The 17,496-nt window shown below is 47.5% G+C and overlaps 1 protein-coding gene across 4 annotated transcripts in view; it reads left to right on the top strand.

Annotated features, from left to right (window-relative positions):
- Nucleotides 1–17,496, top strand: part of PAX7 (paired box 7) — a 105,945-nt gene that overhangs the window by 63,091 nt on the left and 25,358 nt on the right. For all 4 annotated transcript variants that reach the window (XM_075773141.1, XM_075773143.1, XM_075773139.1 and 1 more), the window contains exons 7-8: nt 662–827; nt 1,434–1,633. In XM_075773141.1, coding sequence (XP_075629256.1) covers nt 662–827; nt 1,434–1,633 — 366 coding nt within the window. The remainder of the gene's footprint in view (nt 1–661; nt 828–1,433; nt 1,634–17,496) is intronic.

Genomic DNA, 17,496 nt, shown 5'->3' with positions numbered 1-17,496 from the left:
TGCATTAATACTGGGTTTATTTTAATGCACAGAGATTTAAATTGGCTGCAGTACAATTCTAGTGAACGCTGCAGTGCCTCTTGCAAGGAGAGCATGTCTTAGCATACAGACAACGGTGATTTGCTGCAGTACAGAGAAGCTAAGAAACCCCTGTATTCCCTCCGGTCTGGTTCTATCTATTTAGCTTGTCTAACATAGAAACCATGATGCTAATCTGTCTATTTATCCCTCCTAACAGTGCAGCCGTGTTGCTATTATGGTACTTAATCCTTCAGCATAATTCACATAGTTGTCAGATAACAAGGCAGAATGGCCAGGTGGTAGCAATGCATCTGTTTGGTATGGACTCTCTCGGAATACACAAGCTAAATTATTATTCTTCATCTCTCCCTGCTGCTGATAGCACCCTCCCACGCTCTTAGTAGTATCCTTAACAATTTTAAATGCATGTATCTTCACCCAGGAGGCAGGGTGGTAGTAGTATTGTCATTTGGGAGAAAGGAAACTGAGGAACAGACACAAATACTCACAAAGGCTGTGTCAGGCAGTGACCTGAACCTATTTTTGGGCAGTGCTGTAATTCAGGATAAGTTTCCATCAGCGACCCAGGTGAGACAGCAGCTCCGTGTGAGTCACACATAGTCTTTCCTCTCCCCGTCAGGTGTGGTTCAGCAACCGAAGAGCGAGATGGCGCAAACAAGCGGGAGCGAACCAACTTGCGGCTTTCAATCACCTGCTGCCAGGGGGCTTCCCGCCGACAGGAATGCCGACTCTCCCCCCGTACCAGCTGCCGGACTCCACCTACCCAACGACCACCATTTCCCAAGGTGAGCACCCCTTCGCCTGCACTGCTTTTCTCTTGCCCTACATCATCCCATTATCCCTTCCCTTTCTGATTCATGACATCCCACTGAAGGTCTGGTAATAAGTAGGTGGTTTTCCTTTAGTTGGGGAGGTCAGGTGTTTCCTCAAGTCAATGGAAACTCCACAGTTTTCTCCTCCGTTTCATGGTCCTTTCTGCTGTGTCAGTGTGTCTCATGAATGTAGTTCTGCTCAGCTTTGAAATGGAGAGCACATCAGTCCCAGGTGAGCATCATATAGGCGATCCCTTGTTCTGGATAAAACTCTGTACCGGGGTACAGCGGATGCAGTATTGCTAATTCCAGTTGGCTTTGGCTTTGGCCTTGGCCTTTACAAAGGAATTACAGCTTTGATCTGGGGGAAAGTTAAGAGACAATTCAAGTATTTCATCCCAGGTTTGCATATTTTGTACTGTGCTTAAACTGTTGCATGATATGCTTGTGTTCAGATGGAGCACAGAGATGGTGGGACAGAGAAGCTGAGATCAGGACAGCCAAACCATCGATCCATGCTTTGCACAGTCCCATTTGTAACACCCCGCCACTGTTTGCCTCCAAATGCTCTCTCCGCAGATGGGGGAAGCACTGTACACAGACCCCAGCCCCTGCCACCGTCTACCATGCACCAGGGAGGGCTTGCTGCAGCCGCCGCTGCTGACACCGGCTCTGCCTACGGGGCCCGACACAGCTTCTCCAGCTATTCGGACAGCTTCATGAATGCTGCTGCTCCTGCCAACCACATGAATCCTGTTAGCAATGGCCTCTCTCCACAGGTATGTGACCCGCTTCCATCCTCTTGCTTTGGATGACAGTATTTGGCTGGTCCAGATCCTCTGAGAGCAGGGCAAGCTTCAGGCTATCACAGTGTATTACGATTAACAAGGGAGTTATTGTCACAAATTCTTGGAGGCAGCCTAGTTAAAGCAATTAGTTAATTTGTTTATCGGCAGTATCTCTATCCTGAGCTCAGCACTGTACTGCCAGAGCATTTGTATCCTCTTAGTTCCTGTATTCAGGTTAGCACACTATAATCGCAAACACCAGGACCTAGAGCATTGGTGTTCATCATCTCAGCCCTCCAAAAAGATTCCAGTGCAGGTGTGGGCCCTTTGATTGTGGATTTTAGCCTAATGACAGCATGTTTGACTTTTCTAGTTACTTTTTGTAGGCTCTTTTTAGAAGTAGTCCATGATTTGTGGGCGACTGATCTAGTGATTAGCTGAAGCCAGCTTGTCCAAGTCTGGATGGAACATGGGAAGCCCTTGCTTATGAAAGTGCCATGGATCTGAGCTTCCTCAAAACACAGGGATGTACATCTGGGATTTACTTTTGAGAAACTAATTGTCATGTTAGCAATTCTGCTAATACTTTCCCCAAGGTCAGAGTAAGAGGTGTAGGTAAGCTTTAAAAGAGGAAAGATACATTTCACACTTATCTGTTTGTGTAAAAGAATGGAGCATGTGTATTTGAAGTTTACCAGGTAATAGCCATGGCCTCCCCATGTAATACACCCTTGATTTTAAAATCCCTGCCTCAGCTCAGAATAGAATGCCCATGACCTGACTCTGGGATCTGTGCTCCAAGCCTCAGCCCAGCTGCCTTCCAACAGGCCCCGTCCCAGGTTTGATCAGATTGCTGCCAGTTGTGTGCATGGCTTTTCAGTGCTGCGTGTGACAGAAAAGCAAGTTGCAGCAGTGCAGAGAGGTTAAAGCCTCCATCATCAGTGGGTCTAGAGAGAGCAGAGCTTGCGCTATGTGTGTGTTATGGGAGTAGACTTATGTTCTCAGCTGGTGAGCTCCACTGAAGTTGGTGGAGATGCCACCTGAGAATGCAGCCCACTCTCTCTGTCACTGTCCTGGGATAAGAATTCTAATTTTCTGTCACTTCATTAGATAAAGCCTTTAACCTTCTCTTGATTTACTTGATGTAATCTGTTTTCCAAACGCACATTTGCTTTTAAGTGGAACAAGGCACATGTTGTATGCTGAAAATTAACAGTAAGGACTTGTATTTGTGTAGTGCCTGCCATCCTGGAGGGGTAGCAAATATGTTTTACTTTTGCTCTCAGTCACTTGTGAAATATGGAGGCACAGAAAGCGCACTGTAGCAGTTGTTGCAGAGTGGCCAGTAACACTATTTAAGACAGGAAGTGCAAAATAATTTGAAACTATGGGGAGAAATTAGGTAGGCATCTGAAATGAAAAGGCTACAACTGTTTAGAGCAGAGTCCAGTAAACAGGGACATCAGAGAGGTATATAGATTTTAGGGTCCAATAGCCTGTGATCTCTCGAGTGTGAAAACAAACATTGACTGTCAATGGAAAGAGGGAAATTTTGCAGCTTCTCTGAAATGGTATAAAAATCTCACTTCTAGCTTTGAATGGTGATAAGATAGAAAATGTAAAAGTGTGACTGGCATGAGGCTGAATATTGCCTCAAACAGTGTAATTTGTGGGGGAAATAGGGAGACATCTTTCTGACAAGGCATTTCTAATAGCACTGGGCTTGGGAGACGAGCATGTGGTATGGAATTCAAAGGCAGACTGCAGGTTAGATGGTCCAGGGCACGTGATTAATTCAGATTATCACAAGTGCAATTTAGCACCATAGAATAAGTTAAGGATGAGATCCACGTGATAAGCTGCACAAGCACTAGGCATATTATACAAGTCCATCATGCAATTTCCATTTCTGTAGCTTCATCATCTACTTACTAGTCCTGCTCCCTAAATCAGAAGCTCATTGAAATGACCAGACCAACGCTTTTTCTATGCTTATCCCTATCCCAAATTACCCTGCCCCCAGGCTCAGGCTAGGGGAAGATAGAGTCCTGAGCCAATAAGCCCTTTGTATGGGAAAGAGAGGATACATTATCTGGCAGTCCTGAAGAAAAGAGAGCTTTGCACCCCCAAGAAGGGGAGATTCCCATTTTCCTAATGCTTTTAATCATGTGAGGGCCAAGCTATCAGCATATAAATTCTTCTATTTCTTTTGTGCATAGAAAGGCTAACCCAGGTTATTTGATGACTGCTTTATATTTACTTATCTTGCTACCTTCCTGCCTTTCTAAGCCCTCTGCTGTTCCTAGTGGAAGGATGCAAGAAATACTCCTTACAGCATGAACGAGAACTCGTAGAGGTGTCCTATTTTATGTAGCGGGATGGGTGAAAGTTTTGCGAGGTCTCAAATGGGATGCTCTGCGTAACTTATTTGTGCGTAATTCAGCTGTTCCACAGCATTACAGGTAAAACCCATTGCACCTCAACTCTCTCATCCTCCTGTCCAGCTATCTGTGGTGTCTGGTTGCTCTCTGCAGGGGTAAATATAGGGGTATATAGGGAAGGAGGGAGTTCAGGAGATAGAAAAAAAAATAAAATTGGGAACTTAAAATGATGGCAATTTGTCTGAGCTGCAAACAGACAGTTCTCTGGTTTCATCCCTTAGCAGCAGCAGGAGGGAGATTTCTTTGCAGTTTAGACAAGGAGGTGGGGGCCAGCCTGGCCGAGAGCTCCGAGCATTTGCTGCCACTCGGCACACTATCCAGTTACCCCGGGATTGGGTGTCCCGGCCAGAATCCACCAGACGGGCTCGGTGCTGGCAGCTGAAATTCTAGAGGAGAAGCATGGCATTTCCATTCTCACAACAGAGAAAAGGGGATTACGTTTGGCCTCTGCGGGCTCCGTCCCCCCACGCACACACGCACTTTAGTCCTCCCCCTCCTGACAGAAGAAGCAGGCGCTGCTGAAAGTTACCCAGACTTCACGTGGGAAATGGCCACATTTCTTCCTTGTTTTCCAGCCTGTAGCACACAAAGCCTTGTGCCTGTCCAGCTCTGCTGCTGGATCCCCAAAGCATTTCCCAGGCAGTTTCCCCAGTTCAGAGGCCCTTCCAGACCTGAGACTGCTGAGGAGTGAGAAGTCAACTGGGAAATTTTGTCTTCAGCTACTTCATCCCATGATGATGTTTTTTGTGACGCTTCATACAAGAACACCGGCTTGGTTGTACAAAGGATAGTCCCATGTGATTAAACCACTACCTAGCATGATCTCTCATATCATACTGTTTCCCAGACCTTAGGGAGAGACCTCAGGGTAACCTGAGCAGTCATTTGTGATGGTTTCGTGCTGGGACAGCCTTTGTAGGAGAGAGATCTTGCTCTGAGTGTTGCCCGTTTGAGAAAGCAAACTTCACCGGCTGGCCAGCTGCAGCCAGATGAGTCACCTTGCATCTGTCAGGATGCTCTCGGTGGCTGCAGCGGTCACGGATTATCAGAAAGCAGCTCAGTTCTGGGGAGCAAGACCACGCAGCAGCGAGGTCCTCATCGCTCCCCAAAGGTTGCGTGGGTTAGCAGCAGCTGTCACAGATTCAGCTGGGCTGACTCAGTGGCCCGTAACTGTCTCCAGGCTGGCATTAATGCCTGTGCCAAAACTTAGCAAAGATATAGAGACTCAAAACAAAGTTAAATATGAAGAGTGAGTAACCAGTTAGCAGTCATACGGAGTGTGATTTCTGGCCCTGGAGCTTCTGTCTCATCATTTCTCACAAGAATGGGTTGTAAACAAAGTGTGTGCGTGGGTGGGTGAGATTTCATAAATACATTGTAAATATTTCCAACTCATTTTTCATCCCACAGAGGAATCATTTCCCATTTATTTGAGACTACCTATCAACCTCAACTAGAACAAGGCCAGGCACCAAGACAACCTCAGTCAGGTCATGCTTCACTCTGGCAGCGAGAACAAACTTTACATCCGTCTGTTTTGAAGTTCAGACCTGTGCCAGCTCAGTATTGCCCCTGCCTGTGGCTGGGGTAAGGCTTGTGACAAATAGCCCAATACAATGGTAAACTCAGTATTAAGTCCAGTTACGTCCTGATCAGCATCTGGCAGCCCTTCAAGAAACGTGTATGCTGCAGTGCGGGCTGAGGTGGGAGGGAATGAAGTGAATTAAGCAGTACGTTACAAGTCAACGTAAAGAGAAAAGTGAGACACACGTTTGACTATGCCTCTGCTGTTTGCAACGATGGGAAATTCCCTGGGTGCTTTTCAAACAGCACAGCGGTAGGGTCATATTGTATTCTGGGCTGCTTTCATCTCTAGCGCATCTCTTCTGCCCTTTAAAATGTCTTCATGTTTTTTAGGAGGATTTTGTCCACTGCTTTGCCTCCTAAAATTTCTGCTGCCCTTTTAGATCCAGACCTGTATCTTGAATGTGTCTGACTGTTCACTGTAGCATGTTGGGGTCTTGCAAGGGGTTATTCAAAAGCCAAAGATCATTAGTTTGTTGTGGATGGCCCCTGTCTAGCTGGAGAACATATTAAGGTATAGTTAAGAGTCAGGTGTTTCCTATATGTTGATAACATGTTATTTCTGAAAACTTTGAATCTTTTAACAAACCCACAGGATCACCCAGAGATTAAGACAATTCTAGAAATACGAAGACCCAAGAGAAACTTGTTCACCATCTTATGCTTGTTGCTTTAATTTTCTCAGGACTTTTGGTGCCTTTTTTTGCTCCATGAGCAAATTCATTCCCAGTGTAATGGCAGTATCTGAAGGTTGGAGTCAGATTTTACAATTTCTGGTTTATCACTGTTTCTTGATAGTGTTCCTGGAGGGACGTTTGAGGCCACAGGTCAGGCTCTGCCCACAAATTTACACCCTAAACTCAAGGACTTTCTTAGTCTGCACAACCGTAGCATGCTTTTGTTTTTCCTGACATCATCCCAGGTCTCTAGTCTCTTCCACTGTCCAGAGTAACAATTTCCTCAGCCTCATTGGGGTGGGATTAGAGAGCATCTGAATCCTTGTCAGGAGCACACTGATCCTGGCAGAAGCTGAGAAGAGCCAGCTGAGCCCTTTTTAAATTTTTTTTTTAAATTTTTTATTTATTTTGAGAAACCTGGCAATTGGGAAGGACACAGTGTTAGCTGGCGAGAGGGGAGCAGGCATCGCAGCGTCTGGCTCCAGCGAGACAGCGCTCCTTCCTTCAGTGACATGGATCCCTTCTGTCTGGTTCCTTTTTTTTTCTTTTTTTTTCTTTTTTTTTTTGTCGGAGACACTGTGCCTATAATAAGCATTCAAAATGAGTCTTGCTGGGCCAGGAGAAGGGGAGGGGAAGAAAGAGGGGGAGGAGAGGGTGAGATTTGGGGGGGAGGGGGAAAGGGAGGAGGGGGTTTAAATAGCAAAGAATTAAAAAAAAAAAAAATCTGATGCAAATCACTAGTAGAGAGAAAATTATGTGCAATTACCCAAGCGATACTGGGCAGCCGTGCCCACCCCAACCAACAAGATCTCATTAACAAGCAGAAAATAAGATTGAAATGGTGTGTAAAAGAGCTGAAAAATGAATTTGAATGCTGCATTTGTCCACAATTACCCCCTCGTTCACACATATTTTATTGCAATTTTTTTATTATTCTTAATCTTTCCATCCCTCAAAGCAGATTGGGAACATCCTGGCATTACAGTTGCTGAGGGAGGAAGCATTAAGGATTCCCCGTTTCCCTGAAAGGAGACCCTTCTCTCACTCGAATTTTAAAGGGTTGGTTTTGGACGGATAAGGATTCATTTCTCCGGCTTATCTTAGTGTAGGAACATGTTCTTCTAATATTCTTTAACCTCTAACGCTCTTGGGTGCCACCCCACACGAGGGCTTTTCTTTAACCTTGCCTCCTGGGTCCTTCTACCTCCCTTTTCCATCTCTCCTTCCCCTTTCTTCTACCCTCCTTTTCCACTCCTGTTTTTTTTTTCCAATGTGGTCTTTGCCCGCTGCCTCCTCCATGTTCCTCCTGCAGCCCCATCTCTCTAGAGGACCGCGTTTCCCTCAAAGGAAGTTCCTGCCCTTCAGAAAGTGGCTGCCGTCGCTTTGCTGAGTTGCAATTATTCCTCGCACCCTGTTTCTTCCTCCCCATGACCTTGTGGCAGATTGCACACAGGATTTTTGGAGAAGGAGGTGAACACATGCTAAAATCCATGTCCTTTTTTGCCAGGGGCACAGAAAGCGGGCATGGGAGCTTCAGGATTCTCTCCAGGAGAAACTGGCTCTGCTGAGACTGCGTTGGCGTTTTCCCTTGCTTGGTGTCAAATGCAGCCCCATCTCCCTAAACTTTTAACCTACGTGTCCCAGGAAAGCTGGTAGTTTTTCCACTAAAGTTTCTTACTTTTTTTTTTTTTTTTTTTTAATTTAACCAAACAAAGCCCATCTGCTGTTGTCAATTAGACGCCTCTGCTCTCAGCAACGGGAAAAGAGGAGAATGGAACATTTTTCTCGTGTGAAAATGGATACTTATTTATTTGCCTGATTCCTAATGACTCTGTTTCTGTGAGTGAAGGAGTAGGGTGGGAAGGGGAAAATTCATATCTGAGGGGCTAAAATGCTTTCTGTCAATCTTGAGGTTTCATAAGTTTCCTCGATTGATTTGGATGCTCAGGTCCCTTTGAAAACTGATTAGAAACAAATAAGGCAGCATCTTAACCCTAACTCTAATGCTCTGGGTGGCCCTGACTGTGTTTATTCCTATGTGATTTCCACTCCAGATGTTGTTCTCTGTGTTCCCGAGATATTAAAATATTAGAAAGACTGAAGGATTTCAGAGCAAACAGTTGGTTCTTGAGCCTTGAATTCAGTAGGAGCTTTGTCATTACCTTCGGTGGCTCCAGGATCAGCCCCTGTGGCACTGATTTGTAAACTCAAGCATCAGAAGTAGACAAATTGGAGAGAAAAGGGAATAAGGAGTAAATAGGAGAAGAAATACAGGGAAAAAGTAATTGAGGAGAATGACAAGACCAAGGACAGCAGGAAGAAGAAATGCAGGGCAGTGTGAAAGTGTCTGACAAGCCCCCAGACATCGGAACAGGGAACACGTATTTAAGACACCCAGGGCTAAGACACAGAAATCTGTACCCAAAAATCTTTAAATATCCTCTCCCACCCAGCCCCTGCTGCCTGCTTATAGGGTGGTGGGAGCAAAGCTGAAGCCGGGTGGGTAGAAAAGGTGTCACAGGAGCTGTAATTCCTACTGAAATCTGGACAGGGCTGGTGAAACAGTCTGAAACACCTCTCCTCTGGGTCCTCTGTCTCTTTTCCACACCCGGGAGGGTAAGAGGGACTTGGCCGAAAGACACAGACTTGGAGAATTCAAATGCAGGATTTGTCCTGCTTTATGATTAATAAGGGAACTCGAGACAAGGCAGGCAGGGCAGATAGAGAAAATGAGAGATTAACAATTAATACAGCATCCAGCCTGGTGACAGGCATTTCTGAGCGACCTCTGGCACTGAGGCGAGTGTTTTGCTGCGTGGCTTGAAGAGCTGCAGTAACCCAGGGACTGGGGAGCTGGTGCTGAGCTGTGAGAGGAATCAAGGGACTGCAGCAGGGAAAGGCGGCCCAGGAATGAGGGACATGAGATAGAGGGGAAGCTTAAAAGGGAGGAATGCAATAAAAGGAATAATTAGGATTCAGAGGCAGGGGCATGCGTGCGTGCTCTTGCACGCCTGTGTGTACATTCTGTGTGTGCACACCAGTGTGTGTGCCCATGCGTTGTGTGTGCCTGTTAAAATCTAGCAACGGTGTAACAGCTGTGCTCCAGCTGTGTCCTGGCTGTGAAAAGCCATCTATGATAGGAAAAATCTACAGCAACATACTTTGCAGTGGATCAGACATTAACCCCAACCTGCCCTCCTCTTTTTTCCACAAAGAGAGGTTGTGGAAAGTGTATTAACTTCAGTGGGTGTGACAGAACAGCAGAGATACCGTGCTGGGAGAGGAGGTGGGCCAGTATACTGTAGGTATACATGGGTCCATTGCTCTCCTTGTGAGCCTCAAGCCTGCCCCAGGTCAGGAAACACTATGCTGAAGATGGGCACGTGAATGTGTGTTGCTCACATAGTTCCATGTTAGGGCGATACACCGTGACCTCCAGCTTTCCCAGAGCTGATAGATGTATTTTGAAAGGGGTCATTATTCAGTACGGTTTATTTTCTGTTCGCTTTGCCATCTATGTGTGCTAATGACGCAGAAAGCTGGTGTTCGCTCCCATCCCAAAGCCAGCCAGCTGCTGGGATCACTGACAGACAGGTTACAGCATCCTGGGGCCAAGGCTGCAAGCAGGACGTGTGGATCTGAGAGGACAGGGAGGACTTTGGGGGCTGTATCCGTCTCTGGAGCATCCTGGAGGGCTGCTCAGAGGAGCTGTTAGGTCCTGAAACATCAGGAGGGGCTTATGGGGGAGACGGACCCTAAAGGGATGCTGCGCTGGTCTTTTGTGTGAGATAGAAGGGAGTTTGAGTATTGCGTCAGCTTGCAGAGCGTTCATCTTGCCGGCACTCTTGATGCACTGCGTGCGGAGGGGGGAGCAGTATATGGCTGTGCAATATGTACTTTAGCAGTGTGGGGTTACAAGGCTGTGCAGGGGCTTCTGTGGTGTATTGGGAGTGTGGGAACTGCAAAGGAGAGGAGATATAGCTGCGCGTGCAACAGATAAATAATGGGGGTCTGTCAGGTTGTGGGGTGCGTGCTGTGCAGGGGTTTCCACCTCGCACAGTGGTGGATGCGAAGGAAGATGGCTTGGGTGCGGCAAGGCCTCCTGCTGCAAGATGCTGCTTCTCGCCTCCGTCAGACAGGCGTGCACGAGATCAATTTACAGCAGGGGCTCAAGATCAGAAATCCTAGCGGGGTCTGGGGTGCGCGAGGAGTAAACTGATCAAAGGTGCAGAGGGTCTTAGCTTGCCGCAGTAAGCTGGAGTCAGCCCTTAAGCCTATCCAGTTTGGAGATGAGGGGGATCTTATTTCAGGGAATAAGTACCTGAAAGGGAATCTTGAGCCACATAGGATAAAGGGTGGGGAGCTGCTTGCCAAGCAGATAGAGGAAAAATCACAGGAACTGCTTTGAGAGACTGAAGGGAAAGAGGGAAGGCTGACACCAAGGGGGTTGTTTTGGGGTAGGAATTCACCCACCAAGCCAGTGCAGAGCTGAAACAGGGATGTCCGAGCGGCCCTCCCGGGTTGGTCTGGGACCACGGCTGTGTGGGGCCAAGCCTGGGATGAGGCAGGCCCTGTGGGGAGCTCACCTCTTAGTTTGGGGGGCATGCCCCACACCTCCCTCCAGCTGCCCTTTTGGAGGGACGTTGGTGGGGGAACACTCCTGACAGGGAATGGGAAAGAGGGAAAGTGCAGGCTGCCGTTGTCTGTCTTTCCCCTGAGATCTGGAGCGGCAGAGAGCCCCTCACAGCCTCCTCTCTCTCTGTCTCTCTCCCAGCTTTTCTTCTCCCTCTCCCTTCCCTTCTTCCTCCCACTCCTCTCTCCTTCCATTTGATGTGGAGGAGAGCTGTCTGCCACTCGCGCGTCTGTACCGAGAAGGGATCAGAAGTTTCAGCGAGCGCTCGGCGCCTCTCCTTTGATCCATGTCCTGAGGCCTGCTTGACAGCGAAAAAAAGCATGGAGACAAAACGACTCAGTCAAAGTGATTCCTGACAACTGTCTCCATGAGATAAGGAAGCTCTCTGTGTCTTGGGTTTTTTTTTTTTTTTTAATACCGCCTCTCCGTTTCCATAAGAAGCGGAGTCACTTTAAACCAGAAGAGCCAGCCAACAGCCAAGCTGCACAGAGAACAGCCAAGCAGAGAGCGCCTGGCTGAGCTTTATCATGTTTCCTGTCTCCCTTTCCATTCCTTTCCCCCTCTTCTTTTTTTTTTTTTTTTTTTTTTATAAAACCCCACCTTTTTCCCATTTTTCTTTCCTTCCTTTCTACATGCTGCGTTACTCTGCCGCCTTACCCCAATGCTGCCTCTAATTATGCAGTCACAGAGAAAGCCCAGTGCATTTGTAGGTGGCCAGGACATTATTCACCTCAATCCCAACCACAGGGAAATGCCTGCCTTCCCCGCGAGGGGCTGGAGGGGAGAGAGAAAGCCCTGTACGTTATCTGACAATAACCAATCCTTTTAGGGATCGGCAGCAGGCCTCATTAATAGCAAGGCATTATGCACCGCTGGCCACTTAAGTGGTCCTTAGAGCTGTTCCCCTGCTGCTGAGCCCCAGATATTTTTATTATTGTTTTATTTTTCTTGCCTAGTTCATGTCACTTAGGCAGGAAAGTGTCACCCCCTTTCCCTTCTTGCCTCCGGGTTGCTTGCAAGAATGAGTTTGCAAGGGCTTAGTGACACTAATCCTCACTGGAGGATGCAGGACTTGGCATGCGTGTTGGCACATGGGGGAGCAGGATACATGCCTTGGAAGGGGACTGTGCTTGCAACTGGGCTGTCAGGGGGGGTCCCCAAACACATGGGCTCCCTCCAGGACAAATGCGATGCAAAAGGGACAGGGAAGTGACCTCATAGACTGTGATGCTGAGGGCAACCTGGCTTGGACGCACGAGGCAGCACCACTTAATCCGGATGAGGAGCTGGGGGAAAGCAGATATGGCATGGCTCACCATGCTCCTGCGCTTCCCCGTTCTCAACTTCGTAAAGCTGGAGGGGACCTGGGGTCCATCTGAGGTGACAAAGCTTGGCTTAGGTGTGGGCCTAGAGAGGAGGAGATGGCTTAGTGATCCCTGGCAGGATGAGGGACCAGCCCTGTGCTCTGGCTGGCTCAGGTAGTGGGGACAGGGATCAGAGTTTGTCCCAGCGACGCAGAGCCTCTTTGCCAGGGAGTTCCTCTTGCCCTCTGCTCGTAGTAATTAGACTATTGTTGTAGCGTCTGCTCCGAAGTCAAACTCCATTAACATGCAGGATGGGGGGTGGAGGGGAGTGAGGGGGGACACATGGAGGGAGAGATTCCCTTCCCCCCCCAGAACTGCACTGTGCTGCACTGATAAACAGTAAATATCGGGGAACAGGATTTCCACATTATCTGAGTGCGGCAGAAAATAAAAATTTCAGTCTAAATCCGAGGAGACGAGGCTCATAAGCTCCTCCAGCTGATACAGACGCCGAGCCCAGCCGGCAAGGCTCAGGAGGCACAAAATAACATTTTTTTGTTAAAAAAAAAAGAAGAAAAGAAAGAAAAAAGAATGAACAAGAGGGGAAAAGCAAGAAATATTTGGGGGCTGACTGGAAGAAGAGGTGGTGCAAAGCAGAGCATTGTCTGATGTTGCAACCCTTTTTTGATGAGGAAATAAATACCCGGGTGTATTGGGGAGGGGGTTGGACACTGCCCATCCAATGAACTTTCCAATTGGTGGCTCTGGCTTAGCAGAGTGGTGCTTGGGGATCGACCTGTAGGACACGAACAGCTGCTGGAGGATGATGGCAAACCTTTAATTAGCGATTAGAGTGCGCGCTGAGCACAAATCCAGCCCCGAATTAGGAGCCACATGGGGTCTCCCTGACCCTAAAAGCCAACGCTGGATTCAGCAGCTCTGTTGGGAGTGTGGGTCCGCCGGCTCTTATGAAGCTCTGGGCCACGCATGCTGCTAATAGCACCTCCGTGCCCTGCTCTGGCCTGGCAGATGGGGCAGGAGCCACCCCAGGTGGGCACTAACTCCTGCCATGGGACTCAGATGCTTCAGCGAGAAGGAGGAGATGCTGAGGCAGCCTGGGAACCGCTTCCTGAGGGGGTACAAGGGCTCCCTAAAAATGAGCAGCAGTGGTGAGAGCAGGTCAGCGATGCAGGAGAGCTGGGCTGGAGGAGGTCACTGGTATTGCAGTGAAAAAGGCATGTGATTCTGCCTGCTTCTGAAGGAATTTGCTCCCTTTTAGTTTGCGGCGTGGTTTCATGGTGCTTTCTGCTCTCCTAGGGAGCAAGGTGGTTTCAGTGCCAGATAGGGTTGATATTCCTAGGGCATTCAGTTTAGCTACTTGCTGTGTCCCAGGCATTTTTGCATTCTTGGCTGGATCCATGCTCTGTTTCCTGATCTTGTGTACGTGTGAGACTCCATAAAAGCATTGCTCGCTGCAGAATCAGTAGCTCTAGGTTTTTAGCCCAGGGGAATGTGCGTTTCTGTACAACACCAGAGGCTTTGAGCTCGCCCTGAGACTTTTAGTCATCGCTGCTTGGAGCAACAGAGAAGAAAAAGCAGGGACCACTTGCAGAAAATGTTTTCTTGGCTTCTGGGCAGCCACTTCTGTCCTTCTGCTCCCATCACTAGGCCATAGGCTCATTATAACTCAAAGCAAATGAATTCCTCACTGTGAGCTCTCAGTCTCTGCCCAGCTCCCATGAATGTCCATTCCCCTTTCCCTACCTCACTTCTATGCCCATCTATAAAGTGGCATCTTTTATGGAAAGAATGTTAGGGTGTATGTTCCAGCTCCAGCAAGTTTCTAGTATAAACTCTGTCCACACCACATAGATCCAGGGGCCATCGGTAGAAATGAACCCCCAATATTTAGGTTTCTTGCAGGCAAGACTTAAGGCTCTCGGTAACTTCAATGCTTGAGTGACTTCTGCTGCCAAGGAAAGGAGGGGTATTTATTTCAGATGCAGAGGAAGCAGGTGTAACAGATGCCTGTTGGAAACATCAGAGTCTTTTAGACTGGCAAACTGACTTGTGCTTGTTAAAGTATGGGAACTTACAGGATGCTGCTGCTGGTGTAGGATGTCCCAACCCTTTGCACTGTTGGTTCAGATCTTGTTCTCTCTTCAATACTGGGGCAGGTGGAGAGGGCTGGTTTTTGTGAAGTATTCATCCTTTCCCTTCTCACAGGTGTTTACACAGACACCCCAGAAGTCCTAAAACTGAAAATTTGAAAGTCAGAACTAGTGGCATCTTTCTGGTCACGTCATCTGAGTCTGAGGTCAATGCTATCAGAGTGGCCAAACCATTTTACATCAGCTTAGAGTCTCTTCATGCATTTTAAAGAGCAAGTACCCCACATCTCTTTAAAAATTAAGATCTTAATCCTGTACCTTAAGATTGGTATTTCAAAATCCCTTGGCATGCATGCAGGGCTTTCTTCTGCTCTTTAGCAGAGTTAGCATTGCCTTAGGTTTCACTGTGTGAATGGTCATCAGTACAGAGTTTTGGCCCCATTAGCTACAAGAAAGGCTGATTTAACACTGAAACATGTGCTGGACCTCTAATCAGCACGCACAGATGTATCAAATATATCTCACCCAACACAAACCCCATTCAGGGGATATATAGAAAGCCATGGGGATATTTGACTCTAAATACCTCCAGTGTCTTTTACTGTCCAGCCTCTTTTACCTGCAGCACTGAGCCTCAGACAGCTCTTGTGCTTGGCCTGTTGGCCAACCCATTGTGTGCTCTGGTTTTTCACATCTCATCCGCATCATTACACCACCTCTCCAGCTACATTCTCCCAGCCATGCCAGAAGATTGCCAGTCCCCCAACCAGCTACAGCCTCTGCCTCCTTCCCCCACCACTCGTAACCCAGCTCCTCTGTCTCTTCTTGCCTGTTCCCCTTGCTTTATTTCACCTGGGGTCTCAGAGCTGTGGTCCCTGCAAGAGGGTTTCTCAAACCACTCAAGAGCCGCAGGCTTGTCTGGAGGGCAGGAGGTCAAGCACAAGCAAGTGTTTCCATTTAGTTCCAGATACCAGCCTGACAGGTGGGTGCCTCTTGATTAATTCCCAGCTCCCCTAAATGCTCCCGTCGTCATGTGCTATGGTCCTGTTCAAGCCTAGGCAAAGTTGCGGGGGGAAAGGAGGAGAATATTGGAATGCATTAGGTTCTCTCCATTCAGGCTCTTGCAATGGGACCGTGGCCTGGAACAGTTGCAGATCTTCACCTCCAGCACTTGTCGTGCTGACAGTACTTTCAAGTAAAGATGCGTGCTTACAAAGTACAGCCAGAAACCTTCAAAGAGCCCCGTTCTCCCAGCTTGGCTGCTGTGCTGCAGTTCTGAACTAACTGCATCTTCTTGCTAATCTACAGTGATGCAAATGTCCAGCTGAGGTTGATACGCTCCAGGAAAATGAGGATTTGGGATCAAGGGAGCATCCTCATCATCTGAGCCTACTTGAGCCTTGGAGGTGGGCTCTAAAGAGGTTTGTGAGCTCTGTGTGGTGCAAAGTCTGGCCGCTGCTAAGTGCGTCGGTCAGCTTGTGTTGGTTCCTGACCAGTAATAGCTATGGTAGCATGATTTCGGTAATCTTGAAGGCAGCATAGTCACGCTGTGGTGATTCTCCCTTTCACGCTGTCATCATTTAAAGGTAACAAAGAGAGAACATCACCCAAAGTCATTCCTCTTAACTAACACACTTCCATTAGGGTCTCAGTCATCTTACGTGCTCTATGTGATGAGTGCAGAGAGATAGGGATCTTCAGAAAATGGGTCAGACCTCAGAAAAGCTGAATCACTCTTTGTTGACACCACGGACTATGGAGAGATTTATTTTGTCTTTATTGGAACAAATCTTTTGCTAGAGTCCAAGTTTAAGGAGTTCTCTTTCCCTCTCTCATTCCCTCTTTCACATACATGGGTTTATAACTCTGTCCAGAAATGCTGGAAATATCACCAGAACATCTCTGCACACATCCACGCTGGAGAAATTCCCAAGGTTTACGTAGCTGAGTGAATTTCAGAGAGTAGGTAAATCCCATTTACCCAGTTAATGCTCTGCAAGGTTCTGCCAAAGGTTTCAGTTGAAAAGCTCAAGAGAGGGAGGTGGTTTAATGTTTGTGACAGCAGAGGGCTGGAAGTCACGAGACTCATGTGCCCTGCTGCTAACTTGGTTGCCCAACTCTGGCAAACTACTTTTGTCTGCAGTGGTTTCCCCATCCATGTAACGGGGAGGGTTAGCTTGGATCGGCCATGCAGGAATGTGGAGAGGTTAAAATCACAAAGGGCTGCAAAACACACTGAAGAGCAGGGAAGGACAAATCCAGCATCCTATAGGTGTTACAACCTCATGAGCAGCAAAGCATCCAGTGGTGCTGAGGTCCTAGGGAAGCAGCCAATGCCTGAGCACTATTTTTTTTTTTAAATTTAAAAAAAATCCCAACTTATTAAAATTTTGCCTGGCTGCCTCTCTTGCTTATTCAAATACTGCCAATTTCCGTGGATCTCATATCAGCTCCCAGCATCTCCCAGCCTCAGTGCTTGGGTTATATAGGAAGAGAGAGAGAAAGAGGGAGAAAAAACTGCAAGCAAAATAAAAGCTGCTATCTGACAGAATCTCTCCTGGGGATCTCAGTTATTAAAAAAAAAAAAAAAAAAAAAGGAATCATTTTTCTCATAGCTGGTGTTTGTTAAATGTGCAGGAGCCATAGGCAAATTTTTGCTAATTTTGTGCATGCTTTTATCATACTGGTGATTCACTGGCAGCTTTATCCTCTGATAAGTGGATTAGTTGTTGAGCTAAACAAAAAGGTGTTTGACAACCAGGAAGCTCTAAAGAACATATTTGTTTTCCAAATAATGGAGCTGTGTTTATTGCTCAGTGCAGTGTGGGGTGGTGTTGTGAATTTCATTAGCCAAAAGGAAAGACCTCAAAGCTTTTTTCCCTTACACAAGGCAGTGGTTCAGTAGGAGCGTCTCCCTCCTATCAGTCGCAGGTTATTTATTTTTTTTATTTGCTTTGGTCTAGTAGTTTGGCCCTGGAGTGATGCTGATTAGGGAGTGGCTAATGAGCTGTGGCGGCGTGAGAGCATGGCATCTTTCGGCGGTGGGGCTGGGCACATGCCAGCTTCATTTGGGAGTCAGCATCACAGGGCTGCTAGATGGTTAG

This window comes from Balearica regulorum, chromosome 21, assembly GCF_011004875.1.
Source record: "Balearica regulorum gibbericeps isolate bBalReg1 chromosome 21, bBalReg1.pri, whole genome shotgun sequence".
NCBI lineage: Eukaryota > Metazoa > Chordata > Aves > Gruiformes > Gruidae > Balearica > Balearica regulorum.
The sequence above is the reverse complement of the archived record's forward strand: the minus strand, read 5'-3'. Positions and strand labels throughout refer to the sequence as shown.